Raw genomic sequence first — 22861 nt, forward strand, 5'->3', positions numbered from 1 at the left:
ATCAGTAAGTGATAAAATGAAATGTTACTATGATATTAATATTGAAAACACTGTATTTAATTGTGGTGACATGGTATATCTGTACAGTCCTCAGCACAAGAAAGGATGAAATTAAATGTTTAAGCAGGTGCTTGAAAGGGTCATATGGTGTACTGAAAAGAATCATTCACGTCTTGCTAAATCCAGATGGATAATCAATACAAGCCAAAGGTCAACCTGTCTGATTGTTCTTAGAAATATGTCAGTGAGAGAACAGCCAATGGTAACTCAAGAGAACATGTCAATAAAGACTCAACCTGTAGAAAAACCTTGAGTTCATTTTAAGGTTTTTTTCAGAGGGCCATCAACATTGAAGCCACTAATGGATTCATCTGACCACATATCTAGAGAGAAATCCTTCGGTGACAAGAAACCATCTCATCCATATACCGTGCGCCTTAAGACCACCAAAAATATTGTTGAATGAACAGCTTAGTGTAGTTTCACTATCATTATTTTGTATTCGGAATGTTCAAGGGACTTCACAATCTGATACAAGAGGGATGTTCTGAGCTGTATTTTTAATGCAATTTGTTTCGAATTTTGTACAAAGCTACACGAGGATTATCTGTGCTAGCCATGCCTAATTTAGCAGTTAAAGACTAGAGAGAAGACAGCTAGTCATCATCATTCACTGGCAACCCGTGGGCTACTCTTTTACCAATAAATAATGGGACTGTCAAATTTTACTTGGAAGCTAGTAGTAATTAAATGCTTTAAATGTGATGTCCAATATCAAAGATATTTGAATGTTTATTATAAATACGACGTTCTGTGAAGTGCCATAAAATTACCACAAAAGAGTGATTTTTAAAATAAAAGTCACTTTTGTTTTATATTAGTGAACGTCATTTTTTGTTGGCCTACATCACACTTACGGTGACATACAAATGTTCACAATTTGTAAAAAGGTTAGATAACGAAATAATTTATTATTGTTACGTGAACTGGAAGTTGAATTTTTCCACCAGATAATTTAAACCCTTAGGAAAAATTACGCTGTTACACATGTCACATCGTTATAATTCCAGTTTCTTACAGGTTTCAAGAAATCAATAACATTTTTTATTTTTTTCTTATCCATAACGATTTTTTAATAATCCAGACGACGTCTTTATAGTTGTTAATGCTTTTTTATATTGATTGTACTTTTAGATATTAATAAGTTAACATTTTGTTAAAATGTTTATTAAATGACAATTATGGTTATTAAATATTCAACATTTTACACTAAAAATTCGAACACCATAGCTCAGACAATTAGAAAAAATAAATAAATATCTAATTTCAGCTTAAATTGTGTTCATTCTGGAGTAAACTTTTCTCAAACACATTGAAGAATGTAATATACCGAACTTCAATGAACAATAACAAAAGTACAACATGACTTTATGCAAACAATAACAATATAATTTATGGTTTATAAAGAACAAAGACATAATCTACGATATTCCTGACTAGCATTTATTTACTTCTCGTTTACTAGCTATCTTCATATCACATTTTCTGTTATCTATTTATGATCTTCTACGTTTCCTTCAATCCCGTTAACCTCTCACTCAATTCCCAAAGTTTCTCAGCTATTTTTTCATCTTGTGCATTTTGACTGTAAGTTTCTTCCTTGCAATCTCGGTAATATTTGCCAGATTCATCTTCCACTTCTTCTGAGATAGCACAGTGTAACACTGTTTGGCAGCCTTGTGACGGCATTTTAACAAACAGTAGTGCTAGAGGCAATAACAAAATCATCTTCAACCAAGAAGTTTTTACGTACCGTCCAAGATTTGTCCAAACCATTCCAGGACTCACAGCATACACATGTATTCTTCTGAAATTGTCTCCTTTTAGTTGTAAACGTCGATGCAATTCTTTGACAAACAACACATTTGCTAGCTTACTGTTACAGTAACTTAATCGTTTGTCATACTTTTGTTTGGAATGAAAATCGCCAAAATCTATTATTCCTCGTTTATATACGACAGAAGTTACAACAACTATACGACTAGGTGATGATTCTTCCATCTTATCCAACAGCAAATTTGTCAAAAGAAAATGACCTAAATGGTTCACACACATTTGCATTTCAAAACCATCCTCTGTTAATAAATATGGGCATTGAAACACACCAGCGTTGTTAATTAGCACATCAATACGATTTTCGGAATTAAGTATATCTTTAACAAATCTTCTAACTGATGCCATTGATGATAAGTCTAACTCTTTGATTATAAGTTCTCCGCTAGCGGTCACTTTTCGGATATCTTGGACTGCTTCTCGTGCTTTTGCTTCATTTCTGCAGGCGAGAATCACTCTTGCTTCTCTCGCTGCTAGCTCTTTTGCCGTAGCTTTACCAATACCAGAATTACAACCCGTAATAATAACAGTTTTTCCTTTCATTAAACGTTTGCTTTTACATTTCTTCCATGAAAAGTGCACTTTGTACTGACGAATGGCAAAAATACTCACAAACAAGAAAACACAAACACCCGTAAACACCACAGTAGCAGCCATTTTCACTAATATTGCTAAGTAGGCATCACTTGTCGTTTCAGGCTCCACTATTCGCTTGGTCGTTTATATTCTTGTCGAGATTGCTGTTTATCGACCAATCAAGACTTTTCTCTCAAATAAACCAACGCGAACGATACGACATCTGGTGTGTGAAAAGGCTAAAGTTAGAGTTGTGGTCCTTCCCACGCAGTTCCTTCGTGAAGTTAGTGGCGTAAAGAGTGAAACGAAACATGGTTTCCAATGTTATTTGTGGCTTGATAGGTGAGAATTTTCGTCTTTTGTTTTGTATTTTTATAAAATCAGAATGCATCTGAGAAATACAGAAAAAGAAATGAGTATTTTTTTTTCCAAATTCGAAGAGACTTTAATAATTGCCATTATATAATTATAATCAGGATACTAAATTTTTATGTTTTAAGTTTAACTTAAATTTAACAAAAAAAGTGAAACTGGTTCCAGCAAAGCTAGAAGACGTAAAACTAGTAATTTGAATAACAGTATAACTTAAAAAAACATGCTTCCTCCCCAGTGGCACAGCAGCATTTCTGCGGACTCACCACTAGAAACCGAGTTTCAATACCCGTGGTTTGCAGAGCACAGATAGCCCATTGCTGAATTCTAAACAAACAATCAAACAAATTAAAAGACATAGAATATAAACTTAATCAGCAAACTACAATAGTTGACTAATACTAACAAATAAAGAAAAAAACATTGTTCCAACTTATAATTTTCTTTCACACTACTATTAGTTTGAAGTATTTCTTGATGACGAAATACAGTCTGAAGTAGTGTTACATATAATATACTGAAAGTTAAAACAATATAATAATTAATTGAAAAAACATAGTAAGTTAAAGTAAACTGGATGTAAGCCACTGTAATGTAAGTTAAGGATATTCTTCTTGTGGAGGATACTACGTTTGTTACAAGACTTTTCTTTATTATAACCAACATTCACAATATTGTAAATCTAGGTTTGCATGTGTGACACATGTCAACATTAACAGCAAAATCATATAACCTTTTGTATAACTGTATGCATTTCTAAACATAATGTGACTTTACTTAAATTTAAAAACTTCCACAAGTTCCAGAAGACACTTATGGAAGATATGGCCTATATTGTCAACATTTATGGAATTGGATGTATAATTTCAATACAGTTTGTGTTTGTTATCAGTGGGTATGATGTGTATTACATATTTTGTTAATAAGTGAAATTTTTGTGTACATTTTAACTATTTTATACTTATTGCTATAAACAAAATGCTATTGTGTTGTGTACAAATACAACATATTGGCTATATTAGATAATTTTTGTGATAACACAATACCAGTGTTTTTAGTCATAAACAGTGTTGACAGTTCATAACAAAACAAATAAAAGTGGAATTGAAAAATGGGAGTAATAAGCCAGTCAACTGAGATTTCAGCCTGTAGATATGCTGTTGATCTGTCTTATAGAAATTAATATTGCCTTATGACGTTTTTGTTTTTTAATAATATAACTGTGATATACATGTAATACACCTAAGCAACTTTTGTCTTTAGGCCGTGTAATTACCAGAACATCACCGAGAATTCCAGTTCAATCCTTGGCTGGAGTAATCTCCAGTAGAAATATATCAGAGAAAGCAAGATATACTATGTCTTATGAAACACTTGATATTACATCCCCCCATGAACGAATCCTCCATGTTCAGTTGAATCGACCTGACAAGTTGAATGCAATGAATAAGGTATTCTGGAGGTATGGGAGGATCATATACTTGTATTAGTTGTTATAGAGAAATTGTTTTGTAAGCAAATACAGGACAAAGGTAATTATACATTGTTTTATAGCAGTGGTTGCCAACTTCAGGTCTGCAGATATGATTTTGCCAGTCTGCAAAAATATCCAGTTGAGGAAAAGAAAGGAAAAAGTTAATAGTAATAGGTACTTAATAATATGTACAATTATTTTTTAATAAATATTTGCTTTATTAAAATTCTAATTCTTTCAAAGTTATTTTACAACCTTTTGTTTATCTATCTGTATTCTGTGTACTTTGTGTCTATAGGTCACATACTTCTAATAGTTCATAATTGTTTTATAGAGACTAGTGTCTTTGGAGTGTAAAATGGTGGGAGTTGCTGCTTTGAAGTACTTGTTTTCATTAATAATTTTTGAATAGTATATTTACAGTTTTAAGCTGGTCTTTTCACAACCAAAACACATCACAATACAAGTGCATCTGGTAAAATATTTGCATGTCTAAGGATGTAATTATATGTCTTGAAAAAATTGGTCACAATTATTGTTACATCTTTAATGAATTCAATGCTAGTAATTAAATACTGGCTATCAAGGATAAAGAGTTCTCTTTTTAGTGTGAAAGATAAGCAGTAAGTATCCTATAAAGCCATTGTAGTGTTTGTTGTATGGGGATGTAGGTTTAATACCTTTTTAATTTGTGTTTTATGTACTCAACTTTTTGTAAAAGAGCTGTCCTCTGTTAATTCTGGGCAAATGATAAGACTATAATACTGGACAAGTTTAACCAGACTGAGGAGTAGTCAAGTGGGAGGTCTCAGACATTTTATATAGTTTAAGATCAAATGTAGTCATATGAGTTATTAGTATTATTAAATAAGATTCTGTAACTTTTTAAGTGACTTATTGCTACATGGAATCACTCAAAATATTTCTTGTATATAAAAGTCTGATTTTTGATTTGTGGAAATAGATAGTGCTCTCAGAGGGTTGTCTAGTGTATATAATCTATAGGGTGGTCCTTTGAAGGCAATTGAAATTTTACCTTGTAACTTGCACATGTCTGCATGTTTGAAATATTCTAGAATGCTTCAGAATATTATAATTGGCTGTGTATGGGTTTAGATTTTTCCAGAATGTTTTAGCATATTATTATTATGGAATAATCTTGCACATTGTACATGGAATATCATGTACACAACATGACAGTAGTTTCTAGAAAAAGTGGATTGTCTGCTAGTCTTTTTGCTTGGAGCAGGAGTAAACCAACTCTTAGATGTTTCAAAGATGATTTTTATCACTGGAGAGACTCCAGCTTCTGTTGTGAAATATTTTCCGGAAGGGTAGAAAGCCACCAGTCATGTGAAAGGCAGTTTGCTTTGACACAGTAGCAAACAAAACTGGTCACATAAATGGAGCATTGGTATTGTTAGAACAAAGGTTAAATATTTGACATACCAGCATTATATCTTGGAACTTGTCTTGGCATGTGTTTACAAAAAACTGTATAGGGACCTTTCTCTAGTCCAGATATTGCAATTTTCAGTCAATTTCAACAAGAGTGGGAATAAGTGGACCAGTCCACTTATGCAACTACAGCTTACCCTGATGATCTATCAGAAGCCATAAAGGAAGTTAGGGACAGTGTCATTAAGTTTGCTGTAATAAAGCTTTGGGCCATCCAACCTAAATACAGTTATCAAGAGTTTCTTGAACCAACATCATAACCTTTCTTGATGACATTCCTTCTCACAGAGTGTGATTTATAGTACCTAATGTACTGCATCATGCACAATTGAGGGCCAAGACATTATATGCCTTTGAGAACTTGATATCTATGGGATAATTTAAGCTCAGTGTCTGTGCAAAAAAGAACCTTGTGACATCTTTGTTGTTTGAGTCTGTCTCAGACACACTTCACTCCTGATGTCATTTCTGCTCCTTGCAGTGATTTTAACATTTTATGTTCTCATGTTAAACATAAGAAGACAAATTCTTCTCTTTCAAAATTTGTAGGACATCTATATCATCTCACTGAGGAACTCATTGATTTGTCGTTCTTCGATTGAGCTTTATATACAGGGAAACTGAGTAATTGTAAAGGCACTAAATGAGAAGGAAGGCATAGATAAACTTCCAAAGTGCATCAAACTGAACATGAGGAAGTTTAAGGACTCATCAGTTGAAGATTTTGTCACAAGGAACACAACAGGCTTCTTCAGGAGCCTCAATATTACACTTGTATTTCTGTATTATGATTATGATCCAGGATCATGAAAGCTCAGAGAGAACTATGGGGAGGTATTATAGACAGTTCAGTGCTTGAGCAAGTTGCATGACAATGCTGAAAAGGGCATGGCCCTTTCTGAGGAATATAATGCTATCTTCATAAAGAAAGAAGAATAAATACAATTCCTTCTTCGAGGTGTGCAAGGCCATAGAAGGTACTTTTGTAACAGGAAACGGTAAGAACGACTAATTATATAAGAACGTATGATTATACTATTGTATGTGTAATAAAACAATCACATACTTTAGATAAATTATTTATAATATGTAATAAATAATTTTTATATCACATAATAAACACAGTACCAGGCCACTGTAATCTTGAACTTCAAATTCATTTAGCAACCTCCAAATATGGTCCAAAATGGATGATGTCTGTTATTTAATGTCACTTGTGTACAACAGAACAAGATTGGGGATTGATAGCTTTAGGATTTTTAACCTGAAATTTTAACATAATGTAATGTTTTGGAAAAACATGGGACATATTAGTCCATCTTGGCTGTTCCATCCTCTAAACTAACTAAAAAATAATTACAAAAATCATAAAACCAGCCCTTATTCATGTATGTATGTATCAAGCTTTTTTTTAAACTTGCTTATATTTACTGTCTCTTCAACATCCAAAGGCAAGACATCGTGTTAGAAAGATGGAACTGTCTTAGCTGAAGATGACTTCCACCCTACAAAAATTTATATTTGTGTTCCCTAGTCCTACTACTCTCATTTTCATCAAACTCATCTACTTTTAACTATGTTTCAGTTATTTGCATTATATGAAAATTCTCCATTGCTGCAAGTGCTCTAAAGTTATCTATTTTCTTTCCTATACTTCCAGCATTACAGTGGTGATGATTAAGCCTATTCTTATAACTACTTCTATACTCATTTCTTTTGTCAAAACGTTTCTTTGCATCTTATTCTTTTCACATTAAGTTTTTCCTGGCCCTCAGCACTGTGTAGTCCTAGTTTACATGCAAATAGGGACCAACCAAATTATTTGTAATGAGTCATTAAAAAAGTAATGTTAAAGTTCTCAGTTGAAATCAGCTTGGTCCTAAAATTTTGCAGTGATTCTAAAAGTTAATCTGCTTACATTTCAGGGAAATTCTGGACTGTTTTAGAGAAATCTCTGATGACACAGACATCAGGGTTGTGATCTTGTCAGGAGCAGGAAGAATGTTTTCAGCAGGTATGTTGTCATTTGTCTGCAGAGCAAGCAGCTTGGTTATAATGTACCTTCATTTCAGGCATGGTTTTACACACATGAATTAAAATACATCTTATAAAATAAAAGTGAAAAAAAGTTAAAGTTGGAATAGTTATGTTAGGCACAGTTTATATATATAGTAAATAATATTTCATTTTATTTTATTAAACTTTAATACTTTTAATTACAGTTTCTTATATTTGCAGTTTATTCTATTTTATAATTACGTTAATGTGTTATTCATTATTATTATTATTATTTTTAATTTCATAAACATTATTATTTTGCTGTACTGCCATGCTATCCTTTACTACTGCATCTCAGATGCTAAACTTTTCTAAAATTACAACATTGGAGCTGTTTCATGGACTGTTCATTGGTTGACTGGCTCCTAAACTGTTGGTCATACCAACTTCTAAGTAGTACCAAACACATTCTTTGGTCCTGAGATTAGCAGAAGCATAAAAGTATTTTGCTCTACCCCAATGGAAACCTAAAGATTTCCCCAAAATTCCTTCTTCTAAACTTCTGGACTCATATACTTTTGAAGGTGCCAGAAAAGTTGTCTTGGCTTTGAAGTTTGCATGAAGGTAAAGCATTTCACCCAACTTTTTAGGAAACCCACATATTTCACAAAAACATTTCTATGGGGATTTCCCAAAAACAGATCACAAATTTGGAATTACTGTACATTATAGCATGTAAATTAGTAGACTTACTAATTACCACTTGTAACTTGATTTAAAAAATTAATTTGCATTTTAGCAGCCCTGTAAATAACAATGTTTAGGTACAACAAGGGACCTGTTGGGCCATCTTGGCTGTTCAACCCTCTTCTGAACCAAACTAAAACTGTTAAATAAAATAAATTTAAAGTCAGTCCTTACCATTCATATATTAATCAGTTTTTGCTTTTAAACTTATTCAAATTTATTGCCTCCACAACATCTAAAGCAACCCTTTCCATAGGCCAACCACTGTATTTGAAAAATAAAATTGTCTTGGGTATAGATGGCTTCTGCCTTGCCTAAATCTATATTTTTGTCCCCTAGTTCTATAATTATTGCTGTCAAGTTGGTACCATTCTAGTATCTACTTAACATTCTAGGTACCATTCTATTAACCCTACTCTTAACCCTTTTTCAAAAATTTAATGTCTTTCCAAAGGTAAAGAGTCCAAGAGTGAACACAATATTTCAAATATAGCCTAACCAGTGACCTATACAATGAAATTATAATCTCTTTAGAATTATATTCAATATTTCTGTAGATACAATCTGCTTGGATGACTTAAGAGACTGACCACCATTACACCAAAATCCTTTTCTTTCATGAAACTGATAAAGTTATTCCCATTCATATTATACTTATAATTCAAATTATGATAACCTACATGCATTATCTTGCCTTTACTATAATTGAAACCCATCTTCCATTTATTCACCAAATTCACTAAGTGATTAAAATTTTTTTCTTAAATCATCAACATCCTATTCACAGCCAGCAACACCCGAGATCTTGTTATTATCAGAAAATTTAAGTGATTTATTGACCATAGGTCAATGGGTTATTTAATATTAATATATTATTTGATTAAATCCAAGACTGTTGACAGTGATAGATGAATCAAGTCTCTGTAATTATTATAAGTAAGTACTACATTGAGATAGTTGTATTCATTATTGGATTTATTTTTAATTGTGATTTCTATAGGTAGCTTACTTTGATCAGAAGTTAATTACAAAACCAATGAAAATGGAGAAAGGGAACATTAGACAGTATGGTTGAGATGATTTGGTCATTATTAGCTTTTTGATGCCATTCAGCATCAAGAAATTCTCTTCCAAAATTCCTTATGGAGTATAACATCAAAAAGCTAATTCAGATACAAACATGCAACTCAGGTTTAGCATTTATTAAATTAATAAGACTTATAGGAAAGTTACTGTGTTGACACTTTCCTTTGATATTGTAATCCATGAAATGTTAGTTGGTTCTTGTTTTCAGTTGTAAAGTCAAAGAATTGTTCATATAGATTTTATCTGAAACTCGAAACATTTGTTTCTACAGCATGCCATGAAATTTCATCCCATTATTTCTTTTGAGCATTTAATATACAACAGAGCCAAGATCATAACATTAAAGTTTAGCATTTAGTAAATTAATAAGACTGATAGGAAAGTTACTGAAAACAAGAACCAACTAACATTTTATGGATTATAATATCTAAGGAAAGTGCCAACTCAGTAACTTTCCTATCAGTCTTATTAACTTAATAAATGCTAAATGTGAATCGCATGTTTGTATCTGAAATTGTATAAGCCTGGTAACACTGAAACAAGTGAGGCATGATTTTTTCAGGCCATTTAACACTTCATTAATTTGGTAATATTAGCTCTGTAATCAGTTTGGCTTAATTTTGACAAGGTACTCTCTCTCTCCACTCACAAGATTAGCTTTTTTCATATTTTGCTTTTTTTCTCTATATGCAAACGTTTTCAGAAATGCATTCCACAAGCCTTCATCATCACTCTGTTGGAATACAAAATTCCAACACTTCTCTCATACAAACCATCATGCATCATCTTTCCACCAATAGGAGAGCACGACTGTTATGTAATGCACATCTTCCTCTATGAGTCACTATCGAACTATGTCAAGTTCAGATGTTCTTTCTTACATTGTTCAGTTAACTTGAAGTGGTTTATTTTTTAATTTTTGATATACTTTATTTACTACACGTTACAGTTATGTAGTTAATATTTTTATTAAAGCATTGCTTCCCCATGTTTGCAGCATTTTCCTGCTTATGAATTTCAAAGTTACTTTCATCACTTTGGGTACTTGTCTGTGGTTATATCGTTGCTTGTTCACTAGTAGGTAGAGAGGAATATGAGCTAACCTCTCTTATCTATTCTGCCCCACTTCCTCCTGAGCCTTTCAAGCTGGGCCAGACGGACAACAGTTTTGATTGTTTGTACCCAACATGGAGTTTTCCATGCCTTCCATTTACTATCTGATGATTCAGCTCCTCCATCATGAGTCTTTCCAGACTTTATCTCTCAGATATATGATGTTTTGCCTCTCATACCCATTTCCTATGACCCTAGACCTTTCCTCTTGCATGAAATATCTTTCTTAACCTATTTAGTTGCACCCCCCTCAGTCCCCTGATATTAGTGTTCACTCAGACTGATTTGCCTTTCAACTGTGTGCCTTGTCTTCCACAGACTTTGAATCAGTCTGGCCTTACTTATCATCAGACTGACTTTCCCTATCTCAACTAACAGATGTTGGGATCAGATCTGCGTGTTTAGGGGGTGAACCCAGATTATTTTGTCCAACATACTGAAGCCCAATTTTCTGGCCTGTGTCTTACCCTCATGACCCTATTAAGATACCTTTCCTCCATTCTGTCATTGGCTTTTCACAGGAACTCTGAGTTGTTTTTTTCTGAAATTCTCTCTATCCTTTTTTGTTGGTTCACCTGTCATTTTTGGTTCTTGTGCTTAAAAGGTTTTTTTTGTTGGGACCTCTTTGGGTGTTATATGGGTTTGGCATGGACCCTTCTTCAGGCTCCTTATTTGTGGGACCTGCTTTTGCAGAATTAGGTGTTTGGCTCTGTTCCAAAGTCTTTAGAGTTGCAGGTAGCCTTGGCCCATCAACATTCTACCCTTAATACCATGGTAGCTTATTTGTAGCAATTGGGGCTAAGTGTAGCATTATTTCATGTTCCTTGACCTCCCCTTTTCCAACTTCTTCCTGCCCTCCACACCCACAATGCTATGGTTCAACAATTTACTTGATGATGCACAATTTGCCAACAGCAGTACTAGTGACTTCATGATTGATTCAAGCTCAGTGCAGACTTGTCTCTTGGATTTCTTTCATGGATGGGAACCTTTTCTCCCTGTTGTTTGGGTTCATAAGGTGCTGTCAGAAGGATGTTAGCCTCCTTATCTCCCTTCCTCCATTATCCTTTTACCTTCCCATCTGTCCAAGATCTGTTTACATGCCAACATCTGCTGGAGGCAGTTTAGGACCTCTTCACACAACAGGCTATTGAATCAACTACACCAGCTTCATGTGGGTTTTACTACTGCCTGTTTGTAGTTTAAGAAAACCAGGGACTGGTATCTTGTCATTGATTTATCCCATCTCAATCAGTATATTCACACTCCTTGCCTTACCATGGAGATATAACTTTCTTTTTGATGAGCATTTTCTCCAGGTCTTTGGATGACCAAGGTGGATATTTCCAACACTCACCTACACATTCTGGTGGTGGAGTGTTCATGTCCATATCTTTGGTTTGTCCATCAGGGGTTTGTGTACCAGTTTAGCACCTTACCTTTCAGTGTAGCCTTAGCATTGTATGTGTTTTTTTGTGTGGTCTCCTCCTTTCTTTGACATATTCACAGCATAGGGTTGTGCTTCTATATTCATGTGGATGGCTGGTTTTATCTAGAATATTCAGAACAGGAATTAGCCTGTCACACTCATAAGCTCCTGTTCCAAGCTTCACAGATGGATTTGTTGGTGGATATTTTCTGTCCCTTACCTTATCCTTTTGGGTGTTTTCTTCAACACTGATCTTAATTGGGCCCAACCTTTTCCTCTCTGACTTCATTTTATAGAATGAACCATTAAAAACACCCAGTCTGTTCTCTCATTTATTTTCTCAAGATTCTGTTACTTTTTGGGGTGTGGTCCTCATTCCACCAGTTCCATTCATCCTTCTTTAGCCATCTATCAATGTGAGTATAACATTTATCACTTCTAAGCATTGAATCAGGGTTTCTGAGCTTCTCACCCAACTTTTGCTTGAATCTTCAACTTTCTCATGTGGCTCTTTGAGGGACATTCTTTGGTCTCCTTGATTTCAGAGTATTAGACTGATGTTGTCACTTACCTTCCATTTTTTCATTCCACATGTTATTTGCTTCCCTGTCTTCTCCATGTTGATCTATTCTTTCCAGCATCATTGGTTCTCAAGTTGCCCATTGCTCCCAGACTGGGACATTAATATCTTACCTTTCTTCATATCTCTCTCTGTGTGCTCCCTGTTTCATCTATTTCTGAAGGCATTGTTCCTCCTCCTGGCCTGCAGGTATCAAAACCTTATACCACTCCACCTACCTCATCTTTTATCCAGATTGTACTTTGCTTCCTAAAACATCTGTGGCTCAAGAAGGTAAGTTCTCCTTTTCCCTCATCTGCCCATCCTCCATATCTCCTCTCACCCTCTTTCTGATCTGGAGAAGCTCTTCTGTTTTGTTCATGCCTTTTGTTGTTACATTGCTCGTATTGTTTTTTTTTAGGTTCTTGATTCTGCTTTTTTTATTCTTTGACTACTTTCCTCTTCCTGTGATCTTTCCCAAGTAATCCTGACCAATTGGATTTGATGTTTGATCCAATTGGCCTGTTCCTCCTTGTCTCCTTCCCACTGTGATCTCTTTCATGTTTCTTCACATCAAATCTGTTACCTTACTTTCTCTCTTGCTTATTGTCTTCATTGGCTATTGGAGGAGGTTCTACGATTGGGTACATGGACAACTACTCCTGATCACCTCAGTGTTCCTGGCAAAGAGACACTTGACTTAGATGTGGTTTTGTGCTCCTTCTCAGATCATCTGATCTGATCTGTTGCTTTCATTTTGAGGGTGTTCTCTAGATCCTTCTAGGGGATACATCTGGTCCTTCCTTCATTTTAATGTAGGATTTAAGCTAATCTTTTGAGCAAGTGGAGAGTGCTTTGTCTGGAATTATAATTTTCCTAAATGAAAATGTATTTTCAATAGGTATATCCCTCCACTCATACTTCCCAACCATCCTCCCCACAATCTTCTAGTGTTCATGTCTTCTGCCAAACTATGAAGTGATAGTTTGGTAGTGGCTTATAGAGAGAATCACGTGTGTCATGTGATAATGGCACTGTCTTATTGGTGGAGAGGTGGTACATGATGATTTGCATAAGAGACATGTTGAAGCTTTGGATTCATCATTACTTGATGATGAAGGCTTGTGGCATGCATTATGGAAAAGTTCACATACAGAGAGCAGCACAAAACAAGAAAAGTTAATCTTATGAGCAGAGGGTAGTATCTCTCTGAAATACATTTTCATTTAGGAAAATTATAACTTGCAGATAAAAAATAATGATCTGTAAAATCTGCTAGTCAGTTGTTAATTATCTTAAGGTATGTGTTGTCAGAATATTTAATTTCTCAAGATATTTACTAGTTTATCCTTTGTTGTTGTTTTTTTTTTTTTTTGTAAGTCCACTACCAGCTGTTGCTGATTTTGGAATGTATGCTAAAATAATTCATTCCTACCTCTAAATCAAGTTTTGTATTTATAGATATAAAAGGATAGACAGTGATTTGCCTAGGAGTAAATCATAAGAGTACTAAGCTTAAGTTCTAACAGACATATATTTAATGAGTCAAAACAGTAATACAAAAGCATAGTAACAACCATTGATAAGAAATCCATAGGCAAATGTAGAAGTAACTCAAAAAAATAAAGGTGCTTCTTGTGAAAAGAAAAATGCTTCTGGGAAATATTTGTTATGAAGTATTGGTTAATGTCTTGTTTTCATTATTTTAGGACTGGACATTGGAGATATGACAGATTTAATAACATCACAGGTTACAAAAAAATTAGATGTAGCCAGGAGAGCCAAGTACTTACAGTCTCTAATTACTCTGTACCAGGAATCTTTTAATGCCCTAGAAAAGGTATTTAAATTATGTTTTGGTAATTTTTTCTACAGGTGTAAAGCCATGAATGGAGATTTATTTTATATGTTGTGTTTTTGTTTTGTTTTCTTAGTCATTAACACCATTGACTAGAGCTTTACTATTATTGTTGGAATCATCAGAATAAAATTCTTAACTTTTAAAAGCAAGTATTGCTTGAAAGTCAAAAGGAAATTATTCTAATTGTGAATATTATCTTTATTTATGTGCTCTAATCCTCAACTGGTATTTGATTTACAGTGTCAAAAGCCTGTGATTTCAGCCATTCATGGTGGATGTATTGGAAGTGGCATAGATCTTATTGCGGCATGTGATGTTCGATACTGTACTCAAGATGCTTGGTTCCAAGTGAAGGTTACCATAAAATTATATATTATCTTTCACACAAGTAAAATGATATGGTAAACTGTGAATAGTACAGAAAGATGGTGTGTACCACTCAAAAAATTAAAAAATGTTAAGAGACTTAGAAATGCTATAATACTAAAATGATAAGTTCTCTGAGACTAGCATTAAAGAAATCAGTATGACACTTATGAAATAACTAGCAAAACTCCAAAAAGTAAAATTTATTTAACATTTAAATTTTTTATTGTACCTATTTCAAGGGCTCGTGAGCCTGATTTGTTATATATAACCCTTTTCAAGGATTCACAGTGTCATCTTTGAAACCTTAAAAATCTTTGTCAGTATGGTGGTTTTTTTTTTAGACTTGTATTAGTAATTATATGTAGACATGGTGTTAAACCCACCAAATTGTTTTGTGAACTTTGCAAACTGAAGAAATGAAGTGATATTATAAATACTACGAATATAGCAATGTAACAAGAGGAAGCAAGCCAGATTTTTGAGTGGGAATTGGCTCTATCCTTTCACATCTGTCTGTTTTTTTGTCTTTCTACCAAATAAACATTAATGTGGTAATAAAATGTTTTTAAGTTTCATCTAGCTGCTTTGAAACAAAACATTAGTTATGCAATGAAATTTCCATATATTATGATCATGTGTACATTTTCATTAAAAATAAATGGTTTCTTTGCAAACTCATGAAAAACTTCATGAAATGTAATCAGTAGTGAAACTTTCATGAGTGTACTATATCTGATAGTCTTCACTAAAACCCCTTTGGCCAATTGAAAATTAAAATACAAATTTCTGAGAATATATGACTAGAAAAAGTTATATAAGAGAAGGTCACAAAATCTTCATTTGCATTTTATCTGCATTCTGAGTTTAGAAGCTAAATTATAATGTTTAGCTGCAGTTTATTTTGTACAGAAAGATGGATGGACACAAAAAAGGAAAAAAATTGACATTTCAACCTGCTATGCATACATATGGAAGATTTTTCATTCATTTTCTCAAAACAGATGAATTTACTTGCAGGTTTGAACAAAAGTAGAAATTTATTGGTTTTTAAAACTGGTGGCATTGAAATTCACATAAATAATAAAATATTTATTGTTAAATTAGGATCTTTCATCCTAGAATTAACATTAAAAATTTCAAGATTATTAACAAACCAATGCATTTCGAATATTAGTGTTGTACATAAATGATGAATTCCCTAAGTTTGTGTGATATTTGTGCGTTAAGAAGAAAAATGAAATTTCACATATTGGTAATTAATAATATCTTTTTTGTGTGTTTCAAATGCTTTCTCTAGTCTTTGTGATTATTATAGATCTTTAAGATTGTTATTAAAAAATGTATTACAATTTAGATGAGTTATTTTTTAATGATTTTTATAAGTTAGACTTTGCAAGGGGACTGACCTAATAGTTTAAATGTTAAATCTCTTTTCCTTTTCACAGTGGTAACTATTAACTTGAGATGTTTGTCAGGATTTTATGTGTTTATGGGCCAGATTCTTTACATTAGGTGTCTATAACTTGGTGATGAGTGTCAACAATAAGTCGACAGCACACCATCCACTTGTTTTAAAATAATATATTCAAAACAAGCCAACCATGTGTACAAAATTCATTTTACTATTGGTTATCAAAGTTATATCTAAAGCTTTAAATATTTTTTGTCAAAAGTCCACAAAGGCTGATTCAATTACTTTAGAACTCAGTTGAAAAGACTAATTATTTTTCTCTGCTGTTTTTTACTGCACAATCTACAATATACTCACTTATGTTATTCCATGGGTTAACACACTTGTATTTAAAGCTTTAAATGATTCTCTTTCTTCTCAAAAGTCTACACAGTTTAATTCAGTTACTTTACAACATCCTTTGACAAGACAAGTTATTCTCCTTATTTCTGTTAAACTGTGAAGCACACTTGAAAATATTGTCCATTATTGCTAAACTAACAATCGTGCAGATTAATTTTGCTTTTAATAATTTAAGTTGCACCCACTTTGATTACCTTAGACTCACCTATATATACATACATACATATTGCCCAATTGATGCCTAGAACTTTCTACAAACTAGGAGTTGTTAAGATGTAATAATACTCACTTAAAGCAACAACAAAAATACAGAAGATTCAACTAATGTGACATTAATTTATAACAACTGAACTACACGCACAGTGTATGGTGGTAATGAAAATTGTCAAATAATTGGTTCTAACATTCTTCTTATGAAAACTAAATAATTGTTACATATTAGATCACTAAATAAACTGAGTAATAACTCTTATTTATACTAAACAGTCTTGTATATCCAACAAAGTTACATGTTAACACTTTTCTTTATCAATAAACTGAAAATTATTGCAACATTTGTTGGGAAGAAGGGGTCAAGCAGTGGATTTGAAAGATGGCTGTAACTTTTGTGAGTGTATTATAGTGTAATACTTTCAAAACAGTTAGATATATAGAGGAGGCTAAGCAGTGAATTTAAAATAGACTGCAACCTTTGTGAGTATATTATAATGTAATAGTTTCAAAACAATTATAGATGTATGTTGCTTGTTCAAACAGAAGGCAATGCATAGTTTTCTTGCACTTTATTCATCCTGAGAAAAGTTGCAATATGTAGCAGCACACTTAATTCTTGACTGTGTAGAAAATATGAGACTGAAAAGAAATAACTTACTTGTCAACCTTACAACATTAATCTTAGAAATAACTTACTTGTCAACCTTACAACATTAATCTTAGAAATAACTTACTTGTCAACCTTACAACATTAATCTTAGAAATAACTTACTTGTCAACCTTACAACATTAATCTTAGGCTTCAGTTTGTGAATAGATACTTCTTTTATTTACAGGCTCTTTTTATCATTGGCCATTGATAAGATTTTAAATCGGTTAGAAACTTGCATTGTCGTCCTTACTAATTTGTTTAAAGTCCTATAAAGGGTTAGTGATGGACAGAGCCTTCAAATAAAAGGATGTGTGCTCATTCACAAGCTGAGACTTTGGGTTAATATTATGAGATTAGCAAGTAAGTTATTTCTAGCCCTATAAAATTTCATTTGATGAGAACTACCAAGTGATTGAAAGGAGACTTAGATTCTCAATATTAGTTTCAATCTAGTGCTATGGACTTAATATTTTAGTAACTTCTTCAGTTTGAACTTTGCGTGTTGAATCATACATGTTTGTGTGCAAATATATATTTCTCCAAGTATGTTGCACCTTTATAATCTTGTAGTTTTCTTTCTTATCTTCAGCAAGTTGACTTGGGATTTGCTCCAGACATGGGAACACTTCAAAGAGTTCCTAAAGCTATAGGAAACAACAGCATGTTGAGAGAAATGGTTTATACAGCAAGAAAGGTGGAAGGTTTTGAAGCTAAAGAAGTGGGTGCTTTGTCTTATTTTGAAAAATACTGATAAATGCGAATTTTAGTAAGAAATTTAGTTTTAAGATATGATGACATTGGTGCAAAATTGAAATAAAATATTTGGCAAACACTGCTAGAAAAACAAGGCTTATTAATTTTGTCATCTGACTTCAACAGTGTGATTTTGATACTCAGATACTTAGCATAAGAATAGCTCTGATTATCATTTGATTTCATTATAAAGAAGTGTTTGAAATCAAAGTCACTGGTATTTTTTGTTGATATGTTATTGTTTACCAAGTCTTAACTTTGGTTTAGTGCTAGGTTATGTGATGTAACCTCTTATTAAGGACTTGGTGTTTTTTTATTTCTTTTAATTTTGATTCGTGACTGCTGTGGTAATAGAATTAGTCTGAATATTTCTTTTTCTCAGCATTGCATCAGTGTTAACAGGACACACTTTTTGTGTAGATCACTTTAACAGTTAATCTTTCCTCTTGTTGGTGAGTGTAAATAAGTTGCAAACAAACTTACAAGTGAGAGATATTCATTATACTCTGATTTTTATTCGTGGAAATGTACATCTATATAAAATTAACATAACTTTTTATAATGATGTTATGGAGTTTAAGCACATTTTTATCAATCTATCTACAGATGGGACTGATCAGCCGGGTTTTTCCCAACAAGGAAGCTATGTTATCAGAGGTCGACAGGTTAGCTGAGTCCATTGCTTCTAAGAGTCCAGTAGCTGTTCAGGGCTGTAAGGTGGCTCTTAACTACTCACGAGACCACACCATCAGTGAGGGACTGAAGTTTATGGTGAGTCCCACAAGTAGTCACTAAAGTTCTTTCATTCGGTATTAGTTCTGATATCCACAGTATGAATAGTTGTTCACATGCTCACATGATGTATAGAATGGGAGAGCCACCAGCTGGAATCACTCTTTTTTCTTATAATGTGAATTATGTCATATTTTTTCACAGGTTGGATTTCAAATTTTTTCATTTGAAATATATAAGAATAAAAAATTTATGGGGATCCCAGAAGACAAAATAGAATCCCATTCTGATAAATATCTGCTGACAAATGACTCCCAAAGTTGTGTTGCTATTCCACATCTGAGATTAAGGATGACAAGGTGTTCAAATACTATACTCATGATGATGTGTCCTGAAGTAGGGTGTATGATCTCAAGAAATACATTCTTACAATTTTAAAGTCGTAAAAGCATATTTTAACAAGCTAGTTACTTTTCTTCAAGAAACATAACATTGGTGTCATGTGTGATTGTATAATAAGGAATGACCACAGTAATTTCAAAAATTCTTGACAAAACGTGTGTGGAATCAACACACACTAAATGATCCTACTACAGCTATTGAATAGCACAACAAAACTATTTTTAAAGCTAACTTTCTTCTTATTCAGATGCTCCTATGTAAATAAAAAATATGTTTTTAAATATGTATGTGCTCTTAGTACAAAATGAATATGCTGAATGGGTTTGCTGTCAAACAAAATAGTATTTTCTGTCAGCGCTGAAGATAACATGCAAAGGTACGTATATTAATAAGAATGTTTCTTAATATACACTTTTACATAACACTTCATCAGTACAAGGTGACAAGAACCATATGTTTGATTTGTTTATTTTTTAATTTTACACAAAGCTACATGAGAGCTATCTGAGCTAGCTGTCCCTAATTTAGCAGTGTAAGACTAGAGGGAAGGCAGCTAGTCATCACCACCCACCACCAACTCTTGGGCTACGTTTTTGTCAACTTGTGCGCCCCGGCTGAAAGGGGGAGAATGTTTGGAGTGATGGGGATTCAAATCCGTGACCCTCACATTACAAGTTGAGCACCTTAACAATCTGGCCGGCCATGTTGGGTCGACCCGTATATTTGAAAGATATTGTGTAGCTACTTGGTTACCTTTATGTGTACAATTATTCATGATGACTTTTTACTTATTGATGTGTTTGTGATTGCATTAGGTTTGGTCAGGAATTTGTGCAGATTCACCCTGTAAATAAATATTAATATTTATTGATTTACTAATTTACATTTTTGCAAAACAAGCAATGTACTTAGGAAAATCCACAAAAAACATATTGTGGCTTAATCTTCTGAGAAGCAAAGCTAAAAAAATTCCTATAAGCCATTTATATTTTTTTTCTTACCCTGTGTAACTAGTGTTTCTACAGAAACAGAGGAAGAATATTGCTTTCTGAACCAGTCTATACAGAAGTGTCAGTGCTGTTATTTTTAGTTTCATTATTTCATACTTGACAAAAATATAAAACTTTTTCCTTTTATTGTTATTCATTTTAAATGCTTTTGTTTTCAGTTTTGTTATAATACCTGAAACTTTTTTCCAGTTGTTGTCATCCATTTTGCTAACCTGTTATGGTTATACTAACATTGTTTTAATTATCTTTTGTTTCCATTCATTAGTAATTCTTTCATTTCTTTCACCTTCAGCTTTACTTAAGATTAATGTTTATTTGTTTCATGTACTAAATGCTTTTTAATTTGTTTCCTTATAGCAATGTTGGAATATGACAATGCTTCAAAGTGAGGATGTTATCAAGGGATCAGAAGCTGTTGCCACAAAAGCAGAGAAGCCACCACATTTCTCTAAACTATGATGGGGTATAATATCAGTAAAAAAAAACAACTCTGATATTTGTTTATTTTTTTGTAAGGAAAGAGCTCAGTATTTTATTTAGTTGCTTATTTAGAAAAACATCTTTCTGCATTTTTAAAATAATATATTTAAAGTACCACTGTTTAAATTTTACATTGATATTTCTGTATTCCCGGTGCACTCAAAGTTTATTTGTACACTGTTTAATTTTAGGTTTTAAGTAGTAAAAGTGATTTTTTAACATTTTTCTTGAAGCCTTATGTTTAAAGGTTCACACTATGAATTATTTGTTTTATAATAGGTGTAGACAGAACTTTTTTTGGAATTATTAGTAGTTACAAGACAATGCAGTGTACTTCAAAATAATGCTTAATGTAAAACATAAGGACAAATAAACTACTACTTACTATTGTAATTGTTTTATGTGTATTTTATCAGACGATTCTTTAAGGGTAATTATAGTTTGGTAGGTTTATGTACTTTAATATAATGCTTAATGTAAAACATAAGGACAAATAAACTACTTATTATTATTGTAATTGTTTGTGTATTTTATAAGATGATTCATTAAGGGTAATTATAGTTAATGAAGAAGAATCCCATGTGGATTGTTCTGCAAACATAAAAATAAGGGTTAATTTTGTTGTTATTGCTCCATTATCTTTAAAGGCTCAATAATCCTCTAAAATGTTTTTTATTAGTAAACAATGTCTGTAATAAGTATTAATTCATCTGGTTTAGAACATCAAAATAATGTGAAATTGTACCAGTGAATTAGGAGAAAGTTTTTGGACATAGAAGACAAATAACAATGTCCAGAGTAGTCTAATGACTTATGCTTATATAGTACAAACTGTTCTAAAAATGCTAAATATGGTTTGTAGCATATTTCAAGAAATGTATTATATTTATTTAACAAAGCCATTTTGATAATTTTGTTACATGTTATGATTTATCTTGGAAGAGCCTCCAATTTATTATGTTACATATTTACATTTTGAAATAGCCTGAAACTTACAAACAATATTGAGTCTTTACCTGACTTTGATATACTATATATATCAAGGGTTTATTATGAGTGAATTAATTTTGAATTGACGTTAATAAAATTTACTTAACAGGGATCTAGGTAGGTCTTCATTGATCACATGCCATTTACAAGTTGAGTTTTTCATCATTGAAAGTATGTAATGTTTTGGAAAAAGTACTAACATGTGATGTTAATCTGCTGAAGTCAAATGGTTTTTAATGTTCAAAAATCTACAAATGTTCTCGATCAATATCTGATGTTCCCAATTAATAACTGTTAATCACAGTTATAACTCCCAAGGTTAATAGTATACCAATTGCAACAAACTAACAGTATATATTCTTTCTTGGTACTTCGTGTTGGTTATGTTTCATAAGCATTTGAAAAATTTTTGAGTAATTTCTGCAAGCCCAACAATACTGGCAATATGCTAGTGCTTTCAGAAAACATGTATTGTTGATTGTTAAATTCAAAACCTTCTACAGATATAGTGAATATACAGGAACTTCACAATCCACATTTAACAGTGTAAGTTATGTGCACTTCTAAATGTATATTTAACTGAAGCAAACAGCAATATTAAAATAAGTGTATAATAGTAAATCCATCACAGTTTGTAAAGTGGTTTGTTATTTTAAGAGTTTGGGGTGCAAGAAAAGAAAAGTTTAATTTGAAACACCAACTTATTAAAATGATAAAATCATACTATAACTGATATATTTTGGAATCTAAATGAACTACACTTCCAGTATCATCTGAGTTATCACCATAATTGTAAAGGAAATTTTTTAGTAGCATCTTAACTTGCTGAAGAATAAGAATTTACAACATAGATAAACTGTAATGTTTCTTCCGTTTCTTTC

General features: G+C 32.6%; 2 protein-coding genes across 2 annotated transcripts; one reads left to right on the forward strand and one right to left on the reverse strand.

The window, feature by feature from the left end:
- Positions 1–951: 951 nt before the first annotated feature.
- LOC143226561 (retinol dehydrogenase 14-like) lies at positions 952–2764 on the reverse strand. Its single transcript, XM_076457683.1, has one exon. The coding sequence runs from the start codon at positions 2548–2550 to the stop codon at positions 1567–1569; it is 984 nt and encodes a 327-aa protein (XP_076313798.1). The 5' UTR covers positions 2551–2764; the 3' UTR covers positions 952–1566.
- LOC143226562 (delta(3,5)-Delta(2,4)-dienoyl-CoA isomerase, mitochondrial-like) lies at positions 2655–21507 on the forward strand. The gene is made up of 8 exons (XM_076457684.1): positions 2655–2811; positions 4105–4303; positions 7699–7787; positions 14415–14545; positions 14807–14920; positions 18203–18331; positions 18973–19137; positions 20868–21507. The coding sequence occupies exons 1-8, from the start codon at positions 2781–2783 to the stop codon at positions 20967–20969; spliced, it is 960 nt and encodes a 319-aa protein (XP_076313799.1). The 5' UTR covers positions 2655–2780; the 3' UTR covers positions 20970–21507.
- Positions 21508–22861: the final 1354 nt, after the last annotated feature.

The sequence above is a fragment of the Tachypleus tridentatus genome, chromosome 9 (assembly GCF_004210375.1).
Source record: "Tachypleus tridentatus isolate NWPU-2018 chromosome 9, ASM421037v1, whole genome shotgun sequence".
In the NCBI taxonomy this organism is placed as follows: domain Eukaryota; kingdom Metazoa; phylum Arthropoda; class Merostomata; order Xiphosura; family Limulidae; genus Tachypleus; species Tachypleus tridentatus.

What these genes read in the sequence shown, in the direction of transcription:
- LOC143226562 (XM_076457684.1), top strand. Translation starts at nt 2,781, where the DNA reads ATGGTTTCCAATGTTATTTGTGGCTTGATAG. An exon ending in CTTTTAATGCCCTAGAAAAG is followed by an intron (nt 14,546 to 14,806) that starts GTATTTAAATTA and finishes TTTGATTTACAG; the next exon opens with TGTCAAAAGCCTGTGATTTC. An exon ending in ATGCTTGGTTCCAAGTGAAG is followed by an intron (nt 14,921 to 18,202) that starts GTTACCATAAAA and finishes TCTTATCTTCAG; the next exon opens with CAAGTTGACTTGGGATTTGC.
- LOC143226561 (XM_076457683.1), bottom strand. Translation starts at nt 2,550, where the DNA reads ATGGCTGCTACTGTGGTGTTTACGGGTGTTTGTGTTTTCTTGTTTGTG.